The sequence below is a fragment of the Acipenser ruthenus genome, chromosome 3, assembly GCF_902713425.1.
Source record: "Acipenser ruthenus chromosome 3, fAciRut3.2 maternal haplotype, whole genome shotgun sequence".
Taxonomy (NCBI): Eukaryota; Metazoa; Chordata; class Actinopteri; order Acipenseriformes; family Acipenseridae; genus Acipenser; species Acipenser ruthenus.
In genome coordinates, this window is record NC_081191.1 from 102560705 (window position 1) to 102585457 (window position 24753).

Here is a 24753-nt window from a genome sequence, read left to right on the forward strand (position 1 = left end):
AGTTATCACTGCATGTAAGTGAAAAGAAAGGTTAATGAAGATCGATGAAGCAAAAAGCAAAACAAAACAAAATACCTCTATTACAAATTGCTGTAGTTGTCAAGTTCCATGTTTTTAACTTTGATAGTTAAGGGCATCCAATGAAACTAAATAAGCAACATCCAGACAGCTCATTAAGATAAAGAGAACAGAACAGACATGCTGCATTGTAAATATCAAGCAGCATGATGTGCTATTGTGTGATTAAAAAAAATAAAACTAGGCAAACCGCAGTGAAAACCAATATAGTATGTGAAGACCAATACAGTAAGTGAAAACCAATACAGTAAGTGAAAACCAATATAGTAAGTGAAAACTAACAGTAAGTGAAAACCAATATAGTAAGTGAAAACTAATACAGTAAGTGAAAACCAATACAGTATGTGAAAACCAATAAAGTATGTGAAAACCAATACAGTAAGTAAAAAACAATACAGTATGTGAAAACTAATACAGTATGTGAAAACCAATACACTAAGTGAAAACTAATAGAGTATGTTAAAAACAATACAGTATGTGAAAACCAATATAGTAAGTGAAAACTAATACAGTATGTGAAAACTAATACAGTAAGTGAAAACCAATACAATAAGTGAAAACTAATACAGTATGTTAAAAACAATACAGTATGTGAAAACCAATACAGTAAGTGAAAACTAATACAGTAAGTGAAAACCAATACAGTAAGTGAAAAACAATACAGTATGTGCCAACTCTTTCAAATTTGGATGACAAAACCAGAAGAACATTACAGGGATACTTAATCATCTTCGATTTGTATAGTATTTAATTTCTCACCAGTATAATATCCTACTACGTATTCCCAACCATTATCTATTATTGTTTTGGCATAGATCATGGAATCATTTACACCAAAATGCAACAACTCAGATTAGTGGATGTGTGTATCATTGTTTGAGTACTGCTGAGCATTTCACAGGAGATAAGAACGTTTTGTGATGGATACTAAAGACCTGGGTAGCCCAAATCAAGTTCATAGATTATCTGTTCACCTAAGTCTAGCTTTCAGTTTGGGTTTATCATGTGAATCATAGAGAACGATAGAGGACATACGTAACAGGATATGGAAAAGGAAGTCAAATAAAGATGGTATAAATTGATGCTAAGTCATCACTTAGATACTGTTGCATCTGGAAGAACTTAAGAGGTCAGCTAAAAGAATATTTCTCTTGGCAAATTCTAGCATCATATACGTATATAACAATGATGGATGGGTTGTTGTCATACATAGCTTGAATATTGTGTAAAAATGTGTCCTGTTCTGTTGAAAAGATAAATGTTGAAACAGTTTGTTATCTGACAATAACTGACTGGGTGGCCCATTTTAACATAAAACAGCTGGAGATCAGAATGTCAATGACATAGTAAAACTGAAATACAGGACATGTATTTATTTATTTATTTGCTCCAGGGCAATTAGTATCTCACATGTATATATTTGTATACAGTATACTGTATCTGCCCACTTCAGTTTTATTAAACCCTTCTGAAGAAAGAAAAAAAGATGACTGTATTCCAAAAATGGTGGTTGAGATATACAGTAAGTGAAGCTGACATGGATCTTTCCCTTTTGAAACATAGTTATATTTTTCTTCAAGGTTTATGCTTTGACAAGCATTAGTGGTCTATAAAACTTCGAAGATATGCACCCAACACATTGCATGTAATTAACCACATGTTTAAATATTTTATTGACTTTGTGATTGACTTCAATTTGAAAACCAAGACAAATAATAAACATTATGTTTTACAACTGCAACACATGTATCCTTTTGCCCCTTAGCTAAATATAAATTGCAACATATTTCTGTATTCTCATCTGCAAATTGAATTACTCAATCATACCTTCTGAGTAAACATAAAGGAACTGTAATATAACATTCAGAAGAATAATGATATAGAAACATGTTTGTCAGCTAAACTAATACTAAACTTTACTCATTACTAGGTGTAACGGGCAGTGTTGTGTTGATACACTGCCATTACAGATTCCGTCCTGTCCCCTGTCGGCGAGATGGGATGAGGTTGCAGTGTGGAGTAGTGGTTAGGGCTCTGGACTCTTGACCGAAAGAAATAATAATAATAATAATAATAATAATAATGAGGTTAAAAGCTCTAAAACCATGAATGCTCTTCTGCACAGTGGTTAGACACTCGCTTGTGATTTGTGGGGCTTGCCAGTTCGCACCCAGCCTCTGCCCTGTTACATAGGCCTGTATTGAACAGACTCAAACAAGGTGTGTAGAGGTTGGACAAACTTCTGGCATCATTGAGACCTCAAACTGTAAACTGAGAAGTTATTTCACTGCATTGTCAGCTTGCTGTAACCTCAACCCAGAGCGAGATGATCTCGGGGCAAACATGCTTTTGTTTTTTTTAAAGAAATACAAACGGAAAGTTTTTGCTTTCCATATACCCAGACATTTTAGAATGTCTGATTATGCTCCCTCGCTACAGCAACTCCCAACAACAGTTCAGGAGAGCTGAGCGTCGGTGGGTGTTCTCTGATCCCACCACCAAACCATTCTTCTCTTTACACCCAGGAACTTTAAATAGCACAGTCCTTATTTTACCAGCTGAGCCACCCTTTAAAGCAGTTTATAGCAGTTTGGGTTAAAAGGTATAAGGAGTTTATAAGACTGTTTAATATCTAGGTACCTGATTTTTCTGAGCAGGGCCTCTCGTGCAGCCTGCTAAAAACGAAAACACTACTGAGAATAAATAGTTTTGGCAGTGCATTCCACTATAATAAAAAAGAGCATTGAAAATGTAGACAAACAGGATGACACATCATTGATTTTCTCACATCTTACACAGTTAAACGAATTAATTGGAAACTATAATAATTACCCCAACTATTACAACTACATTTAGAATTATAAATACTATTATGGAAAATTATAGATATTTTAATTGCTTTTAATTCCTGTTAATTTGGCCAGTTAAATGTAAACGGCTAGTTTCACGGACCCCGATTAACTTGGACTACCTTACCTAAGGTAACATTACGAAGTTCAGGATTAGTGCTAATCAGGGGCTGTAAAGCCATCCAGATGGGTTACGATATATTTAGTGTCCACATACTGGAATTCATGTAAAGCATTGTCCACTGCTCATCGGAGAAAGGCTAGGTGCTGTACTATATGTTGAAAAATTATTTTTATCATGACTACTTTAGATCCTGGTATTAGTTGGTCTTCAAGCATTGAAGGTTAATGAATTAGAAATGATGCTACAATTGATTTATTCTTACATTTGAAATGGCATTTTGTGATGCTAATTCAGCACACTGCAATCAACAAAAATCTCAAGAGGGGGGGAAAAGAATGTGCTGCTATAGAAACATTAGGGCTGCATGTTGATGTCGATCTGCATCTGCCTCTACAGCATCCAAATCAGTCAATTGCAATGTTAATCTTAGCTTATCCTTCCAGGGGCATTTTGATTTTTAAAATTGATTTACTATTGAAGCAAGATTCAGTCAGTAACATTACCAGACAGCCTACTAAAAATAAAAGAACACAATAACCTAACAATACAGTCTTACCCAGCATTCATGTTGCTGTAAGCCTGAATAGTATTCCCCGTGGCTTCAATCAAAATTGGCTTTCCACCAAATCAAACAGGTTTCTTTTAGGCTTCTGGGCTTTATTTTTAATGCAATTCCCATATAACATACTATAGTTTTCAACAGTTGTGTCCAAACTACAGATTGTTTAAAAAAAAAAGTGTTTCCCTATTATATATGTTGGAGCAGTGGTTAGGGCTCTGGACTCTTGACCAGAGGGTTGTGGGTTCAATCCCAGATGGGGGACACTGCTGCTGTACCCTTGAGCAAGGTACTTTACCTAGATTGCTCCAGTAAAAAACCTAACTGTATAAATGGGTAATTGTATGTAAAAATAATGTGTAAAAAATAATGTAATTGTATGTAAAAAAATAATGTGATATCTTGTAACAATTGTAAGTTGCCCTGGATAAGGGTGTCTGCTAAGAAATAAATAATAATAATAATAAATGATGGAGAATGCAGCAGGTAACTTTGAGTAATTGGCCAGTTCACAATATATTTTTTGTACATTTATAGACATTTACCTTATTATTTATTTCTTAGCAGACACCCTTATCCAGGGCGACTTACAATTGTTACAACATATCACATTATACATTATTTCACTTTTTTTTTTTTTTTTACAGATATCACATTATTTTTACATACAATTACCCATTTATACAGTTGGGTTATTACTGGAGCAATCTAGGTAAAGTACCTTGCTCAAGGGTACAACAGCAGTGTCCCCCACTGGGGATTGAACCAACAACCCTCCGGTCAAGTCCAGAGCCCTAACCACTACTCCACACTGCTGCCCTTAACTTGTACCTTGGCATAATTCTTGCAGACTTTCATAAATTGTTCCGTTGCTGTTTCTACAAAGACGTTGCAGCCCCTAAATGTCTTTAATAGGTTCTACAGGTTCATAGTAAGTTGATAGTGGCAGTACAACTAAAAAATGTGAATTCTCTGTCCAAGTGGTATGACTTCAATGACTTTAATTGTACATTTGTCCAAACAGGGAAATGTTGTGAGATGTGTAAATATGATACTTGCATGTTGTGTGCGGGAAAGGATTAATAAAGTATTTTTAACCAGGAAGCTGTAAAGGATGCAGTCCTTTATTCCTGCAATGCTTGTCTGGATTAAAATAAATGAGATGTAGGTTATGTGTTCATAGGTAACTGGATAAGAAATTCCCTAGATAAATGTAAAATTGTTGGACCCATTGTACAGACAGCCTCCATACAGCCCAGATTATTGTACACTCAAAAACGTGTGATAAAGACAAGGTTCTTAGCATATTAATCAGCACTGTACAAGCAGTTCTCTAAATACACTATATGCAAATCTACAGTGCGAAGTACTGTACATGTGTACCTAAGTACGTACAAATGTATGCTTGCCTACACTATTTCCCCTGATGGAAGATTATAAGCTACAATGTTTGTGTTTGTAGAATTTGGGGGTGGGGGGTGGGGTCTTGGAAATAACAGTTGAAACTCAATAAATGTGCTGTAGGCTAAGTGTAGGTTATAAAGCTAGTTCTGCTTTCTCTTTGTAATTTATTGAATGGAAGTAAGTTCAGCAAAACCACCAATCGTGATTTATTGTTCCCTTGCTGTCTTTGCACTTCTCTACTCAAAGCTGACCCCACAGATGGTAGAAATCTCACTTCAGCTATCGCTTGCTGGGTTCTTGGAAAGGTAGTAGTTGCAAATCCGAACAAGCACATAAGCTTATTATGTAAATACCAAGTCTGTGCACAGCATTCAATGTGTGGACCATAATCTGTTTATTTTTATACAATGATGCACACTATTTTAGAAGCTATCCTAAAGAGGTAATTTTGTTTATCTAATTCCTCACTATTAACCACAATACCAATCTGTCTTACCTGGGGTATTTTTTTTTTCGGTAATACGAAACATTGTATAATGTTACTGAAAGCCTTACTAACATTAGCTGTAGTTTTAGTTTCGTACATATTTATGTCAGATTTATCCATTCTAGACTTCTGTCCTGACCTCGAATCAGATCAAGTCACATCAAAAGTCTACAATGTCTATATTCAGTGTCTGAGCCTTCAGCTAATTACTGGATCTCTCTCAGGATGTCACTGGCTCTTTCAAGGGTTTCAGCACACAAGCCTGTGATGCAGAAGTGGGCGGAGCAATTTAGAGGAGGAAGTTACCCTAACAAACTGTGTAACACATCTGAGTCATTTCCATTTCATCCAAGGGAGGTTTGTTATAGACTTTACAGCACTCCCTTTCCCTTCCCGGCATGAAAATATTTTTGTGGAACAATATCAAAACAGACAAAAGATAAATCCAGTAAATGACAAGAGGGTTAATTAATTTGGAAATCATTCAGAATTGATACCATAGCAACTTGAACCATTTAACGTAAGCACATACTGTATGGAGCTCTTGCTATAAGTAATATGTTTAGGTAAAGGTTCGGAGCCAGAGAAAAATCTGAGATGTGGGAGGAATTGCAAAAACAAGCAACATCCTCCGCTCAATATCTGTTACGGAAATGCATAGATCATTTGTAGTCCAAAAAAGAACAGAATACAAAATATCCACACTAAACAGATGGTGGACAAAAAAAGGAGGCACTTCAATTAAGTACTTTGTCACCATCTACAGAGAGGCATATCTATTTGAAACTGTGCACCTGGTCTGTGTGAACAAAGAAAAACTGTACTACCATTTCAATCATGCTTAAATGAGTGTTAAATTAATTTTGTTATAATACCTATATTTCTCTAGCAGTAGTATCAATGGACATCCTAGTCTTTTAAAGATATTTTTGTTCTTTAATTAATTTGGCATATATATTGAAACAATCCAAACTGTTCCTTTCTGGTATCTAATCATGCCTGTACGGGTATTGTCACATGACTTGATATCAACTAGACCACTGCAGTGAAACAGCGCTACAGCACAGAAGATGTAGTGAAGATTTTGCCGTTTTAGATTGCATGTTGTATTTGCTTTTTGTGCTTCAACTTTCCAAATTCCACTTCCTGGTCTCAAATAGCTTGACCTATCAGCTTTGCCCCAGATGATGGCTCTTTGGTAGAGGCTCCACCTCCTAATGCTGTCCTGCAAACAGATTGGGTAGATTGGAAGGGTTTCAGCTAACAGTACATTCAACACACTTCAGAATACAATCGTGACCAGTCAGTTCTATCCCAGTATAAATGTGATGTGGATCCAGCCATCCATGCTGCTAAACAGATCTGCACGTGGCAGAAGGGAGGCACCTTTAGGAAAAGGAAGTATGTGCATTACTGTACTGAAATCATTTGAATAATACTGCAGCCTACTTTTATTATACCGGAAATATAGAATTACACATGCTATTCATATTATTATTTAATATCAGAAGAATATATTATTATGACCACTATATATTATCTGCATTTCAAATCCCTTTATATTACGATATAATGATATACAAGCACTCGAGCCAAGCCTGCGTTTTAAATACAAACAACTGTCTCTGTCTCTAGCCAGGAGGGGGAACAGCACATGTTTCCTGAGGGATACATTTTGATTGTGCGTAGGTCTGTGATTGTTACTACTGTTACTAATGTTAATGCATATTACATATCCAATGTTATAAACCTAATAGGACATTGGACATTGCCCCAGCCATTTCGGGTCATTATCTGCTAGTGTAAACAAAAAGCCTCATTTCTCTGTGTTAAACAAGCAATATAATTCTGTTTTAATTTAAAAAGTAATCAAAAAGATAAACTGGAGTATGGGCTGGAGTAACTATTTATGCCATGCAAAATAAATCATTTTTGTGCCTGTGTTTAATAATTCATGGGGAAAGTTACTGTGCAAATGTTGTATATTCAACAAGCTAATAAAACCTACTGCATGCCAGACCACTCTAGCTGTGTTGCTGGACAAAATGTGTCGAGAATGTTAACGGTTATCAAGTTTAAGAAAACGACATTTTGTATAGAAAAGAACATTTTATAGAACTGTTTTTTTTATATGAATTAGAATGAGTAAAATATCAGTACACAAAAAGTCAGTGTGGCATTTTTCTTTGCGCACTTACCTTTTTGTACAAAGGGTCAAGGGTCTAGATAACATGTTCAGTAATTGCGATTAGTGACGTCTTTTAGTCAGGGCCAAGTGCTAAAAATGTAGCTGAGTGCATCTTGAGTGGATCTGTAATTTTTTATTGTAATTACTTCTGATCTGTATTGTATGTTAAATCATTAGTTCAAAGGATTTTCCTTTTTATCAGATTCCAACTGCAACACAGTTATTGATCTCATTACAATATATAAATCAGAATGTAACATATTGAAGAGGTGAAAGAAAGAAAGAAAGAAAGAAAGAAAGAAAGAAAGAAAGAAAGAAAGAAAGAAAGAAGCATCCTTGGTAGGAATAAAATGCCATCAGATCTTAATTAGGATTTACCTGAATTAAATCACCACCTCGGGGAGTCCATTTAAAATATGGGGCAGCAGTGTGGAGTAGTGGTTAGGGCTCTGGACTCTTGACCGGAGGGTTGTGGGTTCAATCCCCAGTGGGGGACACTGCTGTTATACCCTTGAGCAAGGTACTTTACCTAGATTGCTTCAGTAAAAACCCAACTGTATAAATGGGTAATTGTATGTAAAATAATGTGATATCTGTATAATGTGAAATAATGTATAATGTGATATGTTGTAACAATTGTAAGTCGCCCTGGATAAGGGCGTCTGCTAAGAAATAATAATAATAATAATAATAATATATGGGAAGTAAAATGTCTCTATAAAATAATGTATTTTCTATAACTCAAAAAAGGTTGAATATATAACCATGGTTACCGTAGCATGGGCTACAGTTTCCATTTGTTTCATAATGAACAGTGAAAATTGAAGATATATATATATATATATATATATATATATATATATATATATATGCTTGGAAACAACCCCAGTGGTTTACATTTTTATTGATGCAAGAATTCTGATTTGTTTTCAAAAGTGAGCTTCAGCTTAGTGATAATGGCCAGGTTCCTACAAGAGGACCTATGAATCAATTGACAGCTATTTCTGTTGATACTTTGAGCCAACAAGCACAACCTCTGTCTTACCTGAACTGAGTTCCAGAGAATTGTGTGACAACCAGTTTTTAATGTCATCCAAGCAGGAAGGCAGACAGCAGAGACTGCCAAAGTGTCCAAGTGTCTCACATTTTTATACTTGAACTTTCTATCTATGCTGTAATCAATGTCATTCAAACAATAACAAGCTCCTGGCCAAGAATGGAACCATGGTAAGGGTGTCATCTCCAAGGTACCAAAAAAAGAAGAAAGATATTGTATCTTGGTTTAGATAATGAAGTGGAAACATATGTGATGTACTGGTACCTACTGGCATGTTATTAGTGCTGTAGTTATTATCTACATGGGTGTGGATGTGTTTATGGACAGTTTAAAACTGAGCAAACCTATGCAACTGGTTTCATCAAGTGAAGCCATGAGGTGAAGTACGAGAAGGGGTCAATTGGGCGGACCGCATAACCAATATACTACTTTTTGTTAGTTTAAAAGAAGACTTTTAATACAAGACATTACTTGATCTCAAATGTTCATGATTGTTGTAATCCATGCCTCTCTGGAGTGTAGAACTGTAAACCTTCATTTCATAAGAGTCAATGTAAGGTCTTCAGAGACAGTGTAGAACTGTAAACCTTCATTTCATAAGAGTCAATGCAAGGTCTTCAGAGACAGTGTAGAACTGTAAACCTTCATTTCATAAGAGTCAATGTAAGGTCTTCAGAGACAGTGTAGAACTGTAAACCTTCATTTCATAAGAGTCAATGCAAGGTCTGCAGAGACAGTGTAGAACTGTAAACCTTCATTTCATAAGAGTCAATGCAAGGTCTGCAGAGACAGTGTAGAACTGTAAACCTTCATTTCATAAGAGACAATGCAAGGTCTTCAGAGACAGTGTAGAACTGTAAACCTTCATTTCATAAGAGTCAATGCAAGGTCTGCAGAGACAGTGTAGAACTGTAAACCTTCATTTCATAAGAGTCAATGCAAGGTGTGCAGAGACAGTGTAGAACTGTAAACCTTCATTTCATAAGAGTCAATGCAAGGTCTGCAGAGACAGTGTAGAACTGTAAACCTTCATTTCATAAGAGTCAATGCAAGGTCTGCAGAGACAGTGTAGAACTGTAAACCTTCATTTCATAAGAGTCAATGCAAGGTCTTCAGAGACAGTGTAGAACTGTAAACCTTCATTTCATAAGAGTCAATGCAAGGTCTGCAGAGATAGACTTACACATGTGTTTGTCATCAATATATAACTATTGACTTTGGGAGTGTGAGGTATTTATTATTAATTAAAAGTATACAGAAAAACTCTAGGTGAGAAATTTATCAAATTCAATATGATATCCCTGAGACATAAAGTAATATTTTACTGAATGACACCATAGTGTCTACAATAGAGTAAACTCATTTCGGTTAAAATGAAAGAAATAGCACAGCACAACATGTCAACAGTACATTTATTGGATTTGATTATTCTTTTGTGATGCAAAATCAATATAGTACAGACAATGAAACAATTATGAGTATTAAAAATGAACATTAAAGCTGGTTCAATAATTATAAAGAGGAGGCCTTTATTGCAAATGAAAATAATATTGAATTGAGCAAACTGATTAAAATGCCCCGTAATTCTTACCAACCTACCTGTTACTTTCAGCAGTCATGTATATATACCGTAAATAATAGCAGAGTACTTTAGACTATTAAGGACATATTATGTAGCTTGAGCCACATACCTAAAGCTGTGTGTACTTCTGTTATCCCCCAGGTTCATTGTGGATCATGAATTATTCCTTTTACAGCTGGCCTTTTCCATTGACATTTCCCACTACATCGAAAATAAAATAAGTTATCACAGGGCTTGTATGTAGTTTACTCTCAAATATGGTTAACAATCACTGCCCTCTAGCGGACAGCTTCCTCACAGTACATGTACCATTCAGGTACCGGTATGTGTCATTGTACAATTTTCAGGGACTGCAATTAACTCTGAAGATACGCATAGACCTGATAATGTAGATTATTACAGCTGTGTCCGAAAAATGTTTTGTAGTAATTTCTATAACATACTGTAATAAATCTAATATCGCACACAAGCTTCATTGTGGTTCAGTAATTCGCTGCAGTTCGGTCATGAAAGGGTGTGTTACAGCAGTACTGTACCGGTTGGATAAACGCATGCGCTGTAGTAAAGAGAACTGGATGAAAATGACCAGCTGTCCCACAGAGCGAAGGAAGCTAAATGTGAGTGCTCATAGCTCCTATCTGCAACCTCCGACAGACAGCAGAGCGGCCAAAGACACTCATCTCCATCATCATCATCATCATCATATGCTCGTCTCTGGATCTAGTCTATCCACATTTCTCAACCAATGTTCTTCTTCATCTGAATCACGGGGATTTATTTTATATAAATATATAATATATATTAAAAACGGGTCACTATGATTATATTTACATTCCACTCTAGAAGACGTTTTAATTGTTTGTATTCCTGGGCGTTTTGCTTGCAAACCTTATTTTGGATTTTATGTGCGGTCTGCGGAGAGGAGCAGCATTTCAGTGTAGAGGTAAGAGGGAGAGATCGAGGGTTTTCGTCATATTAATACTTCAAAAAAAGCATCCTTATAAATGTAACTGTATTTGCTTTCAGGACATCACCTCTGCTTTGAAGATAGAACGCATTTTGTGTGCAGGCTAACTAGACTAGTTACAAAGTGGCTTTCTGTTTGCAATCTGTAAGCGTTTATATGTGTCATGCTGCTTTGTTTCTTTCACAATTGTTCAACTCTACAACGACACAATAGGATTACACAGATCTGTAGCCTAATAAAGTAGACCACATGGCACTGTGTTACATTAAACGAAAATATATCACACAAGTACCAATTGTGATCCTGCAGACAGTGGCTTCCATTGAGTTACAGTATAAAGTAGAAAAATAACAGAAGCGTTTCTCTGAACATCGGTGTGATCTGTGTAAGTATAATATATTATATATACCAGATGACGAAATCTAATTAAATTAGTCTTCATTTATTTATCATACTACATACACGATTGGTCAGAATATGTGAGAATTTTAGATAACTCAGAAAGAGCATAATTTTTCATTTTTTATATTATAGGAAGACTGTGTTTCAATAGTAGCCAAGTTGTATTCACTTGCATGAACACTGACCATGGTGAATCAGTCAGGCGTACTATATTGGGAAGTGTGTGTGTGTGTTACGTCAAGCTAAGAAAACAAACAAACTAAGAAACAGTCAAAGTTAATTAGGCCTATACAGTTTTAAATTGAACAGATTTAGAAGACCACTGGATACAAAATGATATGTTCTCTTATATATGTTCTCTTATATATTGTACTAGATACAAAAGATGGGTCACGCAGAGTTCGACTTGTCAGATGTGAGCTGCATTTATACCGTAAATAAGTAGGGATCTGGGTAATCTTTTACAAAATTCTGTATTAGAGAAAAATAATCCGATATTAATACCGCCATGGTCGTCTAACTGCATATCACTTAATGAAACAGTAAATGTGGAATGCAAATGATGTTTTTTTTTTTTTTTTTTAATTATTCTTTTGGTTTACTGGTGAACAAAATATCCGCGTTGCTTCAGAAAGTGCGGGCATGATGATAAATACCAAGAGGAATACAGCATGAGGATGTCACTATAGCAAATCTGCAACTATTATTTTAAACGTTTCACTTTATTTGACTGAATTCTGTCAAGTTCCAACTTTCTACCTTCTTTGACTCTTTATCCAGTTCAACTAATAGACTGGCATTTCCGTATCTGTCAGTATCTGTTGCAGTTTCTTTTTATCGGTTTCTGGTATGGTTCATTCAGTTTTTAATAGGCAGAGGCACTTTGTTCAACGCTGGGTACAGTTGAAGTAAGTTCAATATCCACAATTGCAAAGATGGAATTAGTTCATTAGGTCTAGATCTTCTTTGCCTGTAATTTTCCACAAGACATTCTTCAGTATAGTTAATTGGGAAAGTAATTCACTGAGCAGGGCAATGACTGGCTGATTATGGGAGGCATGAATGGTATAGTTTGATTTTCCTTGGGGTCCTACCTGGGTTCTGAGAGAGCTGTACTGACATAGGGAGGCTCTGTAGTTGTGCAGGGGTTTGGTGTACAGAATGTAATATGCATGTACTAACCCCTTAAGGTACACAAGGAATTGAGCAGTTGTGAACAGTTTCTTCTTAAAATACATTTCACAGTGACTCAAGTATTGACCAGTGGATTTTATTGACCATTGCTGAAAGGAATACTCAAGTATCACAAGGAAACTGGCCATTTGGATGACCTGATCCAACCTGTCAGTACATTTTAAACCCTGTTTCGTGCATAAGAAAGCTAGCATAATTTATTTTGTGGGACACGTGTCCCTTTTACCATAAAGGGTTAATCTGGCCTGCACTTTATTTTATTTTCCAGAAGCACTTGTATTAGGAAGAGACCAACAACGAACAGCTATGACAGCCCTTTAGTTACCATTACTCATAATACTATTCATGTTTTAATCCAAACCTAGCATCAAGAGTCTCTTGGCAACAGATGTAATTTAAGCAAAGGAAAAGTAATTAAAATGAGTCACAGCTTCTTTAATCTTATTCTGCAGCTGGATATTATTATTTACTTATTTAAAGGATTTACTAGAAGGCCTACTAGCCAAAGGCTTGGTTTCTATTGATAAGAGGCATTGTGTAAACACGACATCATAAGAACAAACACCGTCTGAAATACGGCTTCAGTGTGAATTTCAGATTAGATTAAATTGATAATAATATGAAATTATTCCATTTTGTTTTCCTTGGCTATAGCTATTCAGAGTAGTGCTGCAAATATTGATTTTGATTTTACATTTTGTTTTAATCTGCAGGCTCCTCCTTGTTAATTGTGAACATGCAGTGTCGTTCTATTTCATAACTTCGATTGCTGGGATGAACCTGGGATTTTCATGATCTAATACTTTTAAAATTCGAATGAATGGTTGAGTATGTGTTGGTCTTTAATCTGGTTATCTGGTACAAAGTCATATTTCATGACTACAGTGTCTGGCTGCAGTAGCTCTGACAACTATAGTGTTGTTGCTTGAGTCCACCGTGTTTGCATCCAACAACCAGTGAATAATTAAACTGCTCAACGAATAGTCAAACCTGTGATGATGTCACAAATATTTAAGGGAACCTTTGCAATTGATCTATTCAATGATTGTTAAGGGTAATCCAACCTTATTGGTTAAAGACGGGGCTCTCTTCATTGGGAAATATTGTCTAGTTTTTAAACCAAGCAGAAGGTGTAGTGAACCCAAGCAAATTATTTTCATCTTGACATGAGCAGACTTGGTTGGGAGGGCAGAGGTAAAATGATCATGTTTAACAGCGCACTGTACTTGACAAATTTTATTTAAAGAAGGTGTGCCAGCCACAAAGAAAATACAAATGCTTTTGAGGTCTTAAGGATCATGATTTAATTAAGCCTGTCATTTGTAAGATATAGGCTGAACAGGAAGCTCTGATTACACTGACAGTACTTAGCACATGTATGCACAGACAGATGAGTGCTTACACATTCCTCAAGTGTCAGTCTACAGGATGGGATCATCAGAAACAACACTGCTTCTTGTTCCTGTGGGCTAAAGACGAGCTGAAGTGTAAGGAATGGAAACTGGATTTGCTTGAAAGTTTAGTTCTTATCATAAGATACTATTGCATTATGTCCCAATGTAAACTGAATGCCACTCTGGAGTAGTTTAAAAAGATTAACAAACAATTGTGATTGCTTCCTGTCTGTTTGTTTGACCCCCAGGAATTCAATACAGCAAACAACTCTATGTATTTAAAATACATTGCATGTTTATCTATTTAACATGTGTTACAACAACACACTTCACTTAAAATGTACCCTATTACGACTGTCATTTTCATTTGCAAATTCCCATCTGAATAATTGAAGCCTAGTGCCTGCATGCTAACTGAACACTGCCCATGTGGGAAAGTGGCCAAATACTGAACTGTAAAGACTTTTCAAATGGATATGGAAATTATTGGATTGTTTATGTCAACTGATATCTTTTGATTCTTTTCATATGATCAAAATGATCCTCATTTGGGTATTCTAGTATCACATTTGTCGCACAAAAGTCACATCTGCAGAATGAAGACCATTTGAACAGGTTTTGTTTTTTTTTACACTGGCGCAGCTCTGTTATTTCATTTATGCAATGCTTTGGCTATTTTTGATTCCTGCTATCTTTTCAGAGAATTGGCTTGTCCAATGTTGGTACAGTTATTTGAGGTGGTGCCACAAGCAGTATTAAACCTACTGTGATTTGTGATATGTTTTGTACTGGAATATGGCATAGAAATGTGGTCTATTTAATTAAACTGTGAGGCATGTCATTCAGGGCTGCAATATAAATGCATGGCTGTAGTATAAGCGATTGGCTGAAGTGACTTTGAGCATTGTTAAAAGGCAATCAAGTTCTGCTATACATTGAAAAAGCATAACATTGTTAGTTAGAAAGTAGACTTCCACTTTTCTGGCTCAGACTCATTTTCATGATCAGAGCCTACCTGCTCCTCATCAGCAAATGCCATAACTGCATCTATAGATTGTTTCGTTGAGTGGGATGGGATTTGCTCCTCTTTTACACATGGTAAGAAATGGAAAGTTGCTTCATCTCTGTCTATTGACTTCCTTCTGACTGTTACTTTTCTAGGGATTACCCGATGTAGGATAGGAGTTGGGACTTTATAACCTTTACATTTGGGAGTTCTGTTCCTGCAGGCTACTGTAGTATTTGCTAGTAAATGATCTTGGTCAAAGACAATTCTCATCTAAAATTTGTCAAGCTGGAGTTGTTACAAATTGCTTTTATTTTTGTGCAGAGACAGTAGCAGTACAGCACAAATTGACACACTATGCTCTTAGTATAGATAATAAGTGGGTCTACTGCTTGTTTGAGTGAACATTAATACAATATGGAAGGTTTGGTACTGAACCCACTCAGTGGCCAGAGACCGGGGCTTTCACAAGACAGTATCCAGTATATTTGATTGCATTACCTTTGAAGTATGAAGCAGGTTTAGATATAAATGTCATCTTTGAAAAAGAGGTTAGGGAAATATACATACTGCACAAATGTATTTATTCATCTAATATGCAGGTAATTTATATATAGATAGATAGATAGATAGATAGATAGATAGATAGATAGATAGATAGATATAATCATATAAGATAGAGTGGTATCAGTCCAGTAGCTTGCTGATTGATAGCTTCTAGAGATATAGCTATTCTCAAAGACAGTCCTTAACTAGAGATTTCTCAGGCTTGTAGTCTGTCACTAGGTTTGACAGACCATAAATCATGTGTGCAGATATGTTCAGTGTAGGACCAGACTGGAGCTGAACAATCTAGTTTAATTAAATACAAAAATGGGGGATAAAAATACTGATAAGGCTATGTTGCTGCTATCATCTTCATCCAGCTTTTCAGAGAGCCTGACACACACTTCTAATAGGAATAGTAGATCTGTTTGTCTATAAAAAGAACAGGAAACACATCAACAAAGCCTGCTCAGCTAACATACAGCAGTTATTAAGCTCAGTGTTTGTGTTTAATGGGTAGTAATATCAGTACTTTACCTCATGAGAAAATAGGAAAAAGAAACGGTTAGGTATGTATGGCTGGTTTGGTCTCCATAGCAACCTTGGCATTGGCCAACTGCCTGTACATACAACACAGCACCCTTCTGAATTATTTAGTCAGTGTGAGGAAAAAATATAATCTCCTGAGGAGAGCAACAAGATGACGTCAGAGGGGCTCAAACTGGTGTCATATTTTGCACCAAACTGTGTGGGAATTTCTTTCAGGCTTAACTGTCAAAGCAGTGGGAGCACAGCAAGCCTGACCATTTACAGCTACTGCAGCAAAAGCCTACATTCAAAGAATCAGTACATTAAAGGAAAAATGTATATATATTGATATACAGGTAGTGAACAAAAAAATGGAAACACCAAGTATACTGAAAGCAAGGGCTTCTACACAGGTGTGGCTCATGCATTAATTAAGCAAATAACATCCCAGCATGCTTAGGGTCATGTATAAAAATGCTGGACAGGCCTGGTTGCCTATAATTATGGCTAGCATGGCTGCAAGAGGAGACCTCAGTGACTTTGAAAGAGGGGTGATTGTTGGGGTGCGTTTGGCAGGAACTTCAGTGACCAAGACAGCTAAACTTGCTGATGTTTCACGAGCAACGGTGTCTAAGGTGATGTCGGCATGGAACTCCAAGGGAAAGACATCATCAGCAAAGGGCAACAGTGGGTGGAAGCGCATACTCCAGGATCGTGATATCCGTGCATTAATTCAAAGTGCAAGGCAAAACAGGCGAGCAACTGCAGATCAATTGACTGCAAATTTCAACCTGCGCCCTTATCCAGGGCGACTTACAGTTGTAATCAAAAAATACATTTCAAGAATCACAGTACAAGTATTAATACAATTGTACATACTGTGAAGGCTTAGCACTGAAATAACCACAGGATGAGCTTCCTGTGCCTTGGCTGGGTTATCATTTCTAAGAAAGCATTAATAAGTCAGCACAAAGAACACAGAAGACTTCCTGAAATGAGCAGAAGTGGCCATGGAATGAATCTAGGTCAACCAGATACTTACAAGCACAACGCAAGCTAAATGAGTTTCAATTTGTCAATTTACAGAATGTATTACATTTTGGGGTTATGTTATTGCACTGTGTACAGTGCTAATTACATATTTTACGAGTTTAACATATTTAATAACATAATCAAACTCCTCTATTCGTATTAACTAGATTCCACTGATCTACAGTAATATGTTGATAATATCCTGTATTTGATTACCTCAGTCTGTGGTAATGTCCAAACAAACCAGTTTGGTCTGTTAGAAACATTTGTGTAATGATTAGGGTTTTTTAAAATAATGATATAGCCTTATAAATGAACAGTATACTTTTTCTGCCATTAGCAACACAAAACATCAACCAGGTGTAGCCTTGAACTGTTATAACACACCACCAGAGAGCATTGGGATTAATTACCTTGCTTTATCTCTGTTTAGATAACATGCTGATTTGGTTGTCCCATCTGCCTGTGTTTCTGACAGAATGATGGACCACATGTCTTTTTTTGCTGCTTTGTGCTTAGATCCAGAGACAGTTCCTGGGTTCTTATCACAGCCTGATTGGTTTTAGGTTATTCCTGAGATAGTGATGGAAGTCAGCAGGCTTGATTAGAAATGGGCTACATTTGGACTTTGAAGCAGGAGCTCCCTTAATTTAGCAGTCTGAGAACAAAAGAACATTTACATAGACATTTTGAGTATACTGTATGGTCTAATGGTTCAATTTAATATCTATTTTCAGTCTAGTTGAGGATTTCCTAACTTGTTTTCCACTCCTTTTTAAGTGTAATAAGCTTCAGATTTCATGACTTGGTGTCACAAAGACGGCCGGAGTGGGTGGCGTCAGACCAGAAGCAGGAAATAAAACAACAGAGAGGTGTGGTTTGGTGGAGCTGAGCGAATGGTCTCACTCAGCATTTAATAAACAGAACAGAAAATAAAAAGGTTGTACAAACAAAACACAGGGCATGGCACTGGTAGCCAAAATAAACAGACAAACAAAAACGGACTACACAGACGAACACGGTGAGCTTCTACTTTTCACAATTATTATTACAATTACCTCCGTCTCCAATCCCGTTCTCCACTCACCGAACACACAACCCTGAGTGAAAGAAATGTGCATCTATATATACTATTATGTTGGGATTCAATTACTAATTAATTATTCACTTGAATCCCAGCACGTGAATTAATTCTGTGCAACCCTGTGCTCACATACTATACTTTAAATGCACGTGCAGTGATGTGCAATCCCGTGCCTAAATACAAATATACAATTTAAATCACACGTGAAACACAGACCCGTTTATATCCTGTGTACCAATCTCTATACACCAACATTTACACACAACACGCAACATACAACACAGAAACGCACACAAGGGCAGGGCACATTGCCACACTTGGTAAAGCTTTTTTTTAGTACAGTTATGGCTGCTACATAAATTATTGTTGTGCTTTGTGGTTAGATAATCATGGGATCTAAGAAATATCTACATTCATTAGAAATGTATTAAACCCGTTTTTTCGATTGCATATCTGTTGGGAGCAAAGTGCTGTCTTTTCTTGGGATTGTGTTAAAGCTGCATAATTCCATTTCAAAATGAAGAAGGGCGGGAGGGTTTTCTTTCAACACCAATTTTAAGACATGTCATTTTCCATTGTTTTTCAGCCATGATTCCAGACATACAGTAGGACATGCCCAGACCCAGCCACGATGTTAGTTAACATTTCAAAATTCTTGTGGTCAGAGTTTTAAGCCTTTCATTTAAAATCCAAATGCCACGCACCACTGGAAAAGCTGATTGAACGTCACCACAGATTGAATCTGCCCTTTTGTAGTAGAAAATATAGTGAATGATCACATGACTAGAAAAACAATGTTACTGCACATGTTGTGTGCAAACGCTTCAATAGAGGAAAGACATAATTTAGACATGCAGAGAACTTGTGTGGGAATCTTATCATTAACTATGTTTCTTTGAACCTGATCCTCATGCTTTATATAGAACATATACATTAATATGAGATTAAATATATAAGGAATATACATCTGGCATTAGTGGCATTTTTTTAAAGGACATGGAGCTAGTGATGTTTTTTACAGTTCAGTATTACACTATTGTACTTCAGTATTTCTAATTCAAGAGGTCACATGACAGAATACTGAAAAGGAGAGTGAAAATCATAGAGGCTTCTGGGAGTTAAATTCCTTGTTAAATTGGCAGAAATCCATTTTTTTTAGGTTATGTTTATTCTTGAAAGGAATAAGAAGAAATTTATATATTTAAAAAAATCCTCTCTGTAAAGTCATCATCTGAAAAACCTTTTCAACAACTCTTAATCCCTCAACATTAAGAAATACAATGTTCTGAACCAGGCAAAAACTTTGGAATGGCCATCAATGGGTTAATTTACATCAGTGTTTGCTTTTTCTCTAGACATTTCTGTAAAGCCTGTCATTTCCCTGGGAACGCCTACTTTTCCCTGAACGCTATACAAATGAAGGAAAGGGGAAGGGGGGTCATATTTAAATTTGCCACACGTATGCTCCAGTTCGATTCTCGTGCTGTTTACAGTGGAAGGCCTCAAAATACTGTTTGCATGTGCAGAGAACAGTTTCACTAGAGAGAATCCATGTGTCATCGTGTTTGACGTAAATGGTTAGTGGAGTAGTGGAGTTGCATGGGAGAAGCGAGGCAGAGAGAACACTAGGCGAGCAGCGGAGTTCTGGATGAGCTGGAGCAGACGGGTGGCGGATGCAGGGAGGCCAGCCAGGAGGGAGTTGCAGTAGTCTAGGCGGGAGAGTACCAAGGCCTGGACCAGGAGCTGGGTGGCGTAGTTGGTGAGGAAGGGTCGGATTCTTCGGATGTTGCTCAGGAAGAATCGGCAAGTGCGTGCCAGAGTGGAGATGTGCAGGGAATAAGAGAGGCAGGGGTCCAGGGTGACTCAGAGGTTCTTAGCAGAGGAAGAGGGAGAGAGTGTGGTAGATTCCAGAGGAACAGATAGAGAGATCAGAGGAGGGGGAGGAGGAGGAGGGAAAGAAAAGGAGGTCAGATTTAGAGAGGTTGAGTTTGAGGTGATGCAAGTGCATCCAGGAGGAAATAGCAGACAGACAGGTAGAGATACGGGAGGGGATGGTAGAGGTGGGGAAGGAGAGGAAAATCTGAGCATCATCAGTATAGAAATGGTATGAGAAACCATAGGATGTGATGAGGGGTCCCAGGGAGCGGGTGTAGAGAGAGAACAGGAGAGGACCCAAGACTGACCCTTGGGGGACTCCTGTTGAGAGAGGGCGAGGTGTGGAGGTTGCGCCACGCCAGATTACCTGGTAAGTGCGGTTGGAAAGGTAGGAGGAGAACCAGGCCAGAGCAGTGCCAGAGATTCCCAGGTCAGCGAGAGAGGATAGTAGAATAGTCAGCGAGAGAGGATAGTGGAATGGTAGACTGGTTGTAATGTTACTGTACTACTGTAAGTACATTTGGATGCCTACTGCTTGGAATTGATACTGCTGGCTGTTTTTATTTTATTTTATTTTTTTTAATTTTTTTTAGTACATTGTATTACAAGTAGGTTGATGGGTCACCATGCACAATGTTTATTGGTACTCTTTAAAAACATTTCTACATATTGTTTTAAACATCGTGCACAACTGCCTCTGGAGTGGTTTTATACTTTAAGTACTGCATGCCTTCATTCTTTTAGCTGCTTTAGAAAAAAAAAACGAAGAAAAAAAACACATACTTGCATTTTGTAGATTAATCCTCTCTCCTGCCCTTGACAGCTAATTTAAGTTCTCCAACATGAGAACGTCAAGGACCCTGATTGACAAGTGGTTACTCAAAATCTTGTTTGTCATGACAGCATTGTTGTGCTTGTTATTCAGGTACCAAGCTCTCCGCTACAACATCAAGGACAAAATACAAAGGAGTTGCAGTAGTGAGATCAATCAAAGCTTGTATTTGTGCATGTGCACATAGGAATACAGGTCATTGGGCTTCAAGACATTATGAGGTGCTTAAGGTGATCTGAAACATGTTTTAAATGATAAATGTGCCTTTAAGTCTGTAGAGGATGCCTTAAATTTGCAACCGCTGGCAGAGGTTCTTGTTGGAGCCCTGTGGGCAGCAATAAAAGTTTTCTTCAAATTTTCAATGCTTGTCATTTGATGTCTGTATTTTTGAAATTCATATCACTCTCATTTGAATTTCACTGCTGAGGGACTAAACTAGTTTTGATATAGATGTAGGTCTACGATGGTACTGCTGATGTGTGAGTCACAGAGGCTTGAGAAGGAGAACCGGTTTGTCAGAAGTCTTCTTTGCATAGTATAAAACTAGGGGTGCACCGATAATAAGTAGCCTACCGGCATGGCACTGCTATAAGGGAAAAAACCACAATCGGCTATCGGTAGTTTTTGTTATTTTAGCTGACAATATACACTGTTCATGCTTGAATTTCTTCCAGCAAGCAACAAGTAAACAATACCTGTTCGTTTTTGTCACAAATACAACAAGTAAACGATATCTCTTAATTTTTTAACATTTATAATTATAAAACAGTTTAAATATAGTCCCTATGTCTTGTTCTAGTAGTGTACCTGCACTGTCTATTTATTATTGGTATCCTATCGGTGTCGGCCGATATGGGTAGATAACCATCGACTATCAGTATCAGCCAAGAAAACCTTATCGGTGCACCTCTTTATAAAACTATTAAACTCTTTAGATTAAAAGCAAATACAAATGATTTTTTCATCCAGTCTTGTATTGCTGGGGCCTTGGTGCTCCAAAAGTCAGTTCTTCTTGTTGATCTGGCCTTGCTGTGAGCAGTGCTGAAATAAAGATCTTTCATTGCACTAATAGAGTACTTTGTCAGACAAGGCAATGTGAATTATAATGCCTTGGTTCACATCAGGGGAAAAAAAAAAAACACGAAAGGGGGCCTTCAGCAACTCCAGCCTGCCCGAGATATAGTTTGCAAAATCTGGATTCCTAGAAGCCTCTGTTTTAATGTAATGAATGTGTTTTAACTGTAAGAATGTTACTGTAGTGTAAAGATATTCATAACCCAGGGAGGGACAGCTTCACAATTCTTCTCAGACTGGAGCCCAATCAGCTAGAGCTCACTTAACCCAAAACACAGCTTTATTAGCAGGCAGGCAGAATACGATCATTGGCAAGTATGCAGTCCAGTGGAGCTCATGGAACAGCACTATCGTAGGAGTGAATGTAGGCTTATTCTCAGAAACCACAGGGAGAGGAGAAATTACATTGGGAAGGGAAATAACATTCTCGATGACCCATCACCTAGAACAGGATGGAGAGACCAACAATGGTTGTTGCTCTCTAAATACTATTTAGTGATAGTACATTCAATTCTGATATATTATATTCTAACAGTGTCCAAAATATGAAATACAACACTGTAGATAGAAAATTCAAACCAAAGAAAACCTTGAAAGTATAGCTGACTAATTTAGCATAATGTTACGTGCCTGGCAGTACTGTATTCATTACAGTATATGTATTTTAAAACTAATTTGTATGTATTTTAAAACTTACTGTGTATTAATGATGTCTGTGTTTTTATCTCAGGGATTTATTGTATCACATTTCCCCCTCTTTTTGCTCAATGTTAAGTGTTTTAAAAAATATTCTATTTTATTTTATTTTATTTTTATTTATTTATTTATTTATTTATTTATTTATTTAGTCGTTGCCAATTAGTTTTTATTATTTTCTCCCAAATTTGAAATGCCCAATTATTTTTAGGCTCAGCTCACCGCTACCACCCCTGCGCTGACTTGGGAGGGGCGAAGATGAACACACGCTGTCCTCCGAAGCGTGTGCCGTCAGCCGCCCGCTTCTTTACACTCTACAGACTCACGTGCAGCCGCCTCAGAGCTACAGCGTCGGAGGACAACGCAGCTCTGGGCAGCTTACAGGCAAGCCCGCAGGCGCTCGGCCAGACTACAGTGGTCGCTGGTGCGCGGTGAGCCGAGGACACCCTGGCCAACCTAACCCTCCCTCCCCCCGGGCGACGCTTGGCCAATTGAGCACCGCCCCCTGGGAGCTCCCGTCCACGGTCGGCTGTGGAATAGCCTGAACTCGCGACGTCCAGGCTATAGAGCGCATCCTGCACTCTAGCGAGTGCTTTTACTGGATGTGCCACTCGGGAGCCCCAAAATATTCTATTTTAGATCATGGATTTTGCTCAAAGGGCCAACCGCCTAACAGTATACACAAGTTTCAATTTGCACCTTTTTCTGAAAAAGGAAAATCAAACTTAGAAAACTGGAACATCCAGCAGAAGGTTCAATTAAGCAGACAAAGCTGTAAATTAGGTGTTTGTTACTAGAGTTGTAACATTGCTTTTCATAACAATGCTGTAAATTTTGGTGTAAAAGCCTTTCCTATTATGTTTTGAATGAACGTAGCCAACCTACTCAATTTTGAATCAAAACTTTTCTTTTCTTCTGCAGTCCTGGTTACAGAAATATGGCTACCTTCCACCAACTGACCCTCGAATGTCTGTGTTGCGCTCTGCACAGACCATGCAGTCTGCTATCGCTGCCATGCAGCAGCTTTACGGCATTAACATCACAGGAACATTGGATAGAAACACAATAGAGTAAGTATCCTCCCTGATGTCTTGCATGAAAGATTCTGGTAAAAATGACATGTTTATTCATTTAACATTTTACACGGAGACAAGAATAAATAATTACTCATGTATTGCCATTTTCTCATGTATTGCTTTGGGCACCCTCCGTGTTGCATGACAACATTTGTACAAACGCCAATGAATATAATGGCATTGTTTTGTGAATAGCACTGTAATGATAAAGCATGCACCTAGGTGATATATAAAGATTATAATATGGGAAGATTCATTCTAAATTCATTTTAACATAGAGTAATAACATGACAGTTTCCCCAGAAACAGTTTCCCTGAATTTTACTTATCAAAGTGTAATGTTTTTAAACAATTCAGTTCAATGTATTAGTCGTGGACATATTTCACAGTTATTGTATTTTAATAACAGATTCCTGACTTTACATTTTGATGGCTTTAATCCTTAGCCTTATGCAAGTAGAGTTATGTTCTGAGTAGCGGCTGTTCTGCAGATTCAATATCATTACAGTATGTTCCTTCTCATTGTAATGTTCTCATTAATAAAATGATTATGTAGAGGCACTGGATCTCATTTTCAAAGATGTATTGGAGACAGAAAGCATCCACATTGCATTAAATGGCATCGTGAAGAATTCAGGGTCCTTTTGATACCTAAATAATATTAGTATAGTTCAAAACAGTTAACTCTACATGAGTGCTAATGGCATGTGCAATGTGGA

The 24753-nt window shown here is 37.2% G+C and overlaps 1 protein-coding gene across 3 annotated transcripts in view; it reads left to right on the forward strand.

Annotated features, from left to right (window-relative positions):
* Positions 1-10918: 10918 nt before the first annotated feature.
* Positions 10919-24753, forward strand: part of LOC117394770 (matrix metalloproteinase-16) — a 52028-nt gene continuing 38193 nt past the window's right edge. For 2 of the 3 annotated variants that reach the window (XM_033993313.3, XM_033993314.3), the window contains exons 1-2: positions 10919-11271; positions 23880-24028. In XM_033993313.3, coding sequence (XP_033849204.2) covers positions 11146-11271; positions 23880-24028 — 275 coding nt within the window. In that variant the 5' untranslated portion in view covers positions 10919-11145. Of the gene's footprint in view, positions 11272-11593; positions 11681-23879; positions 24029-24753 lie in introns of those variants that run through there. The other variant, XM_059020174.1, reaches the window with a different exon arrangement.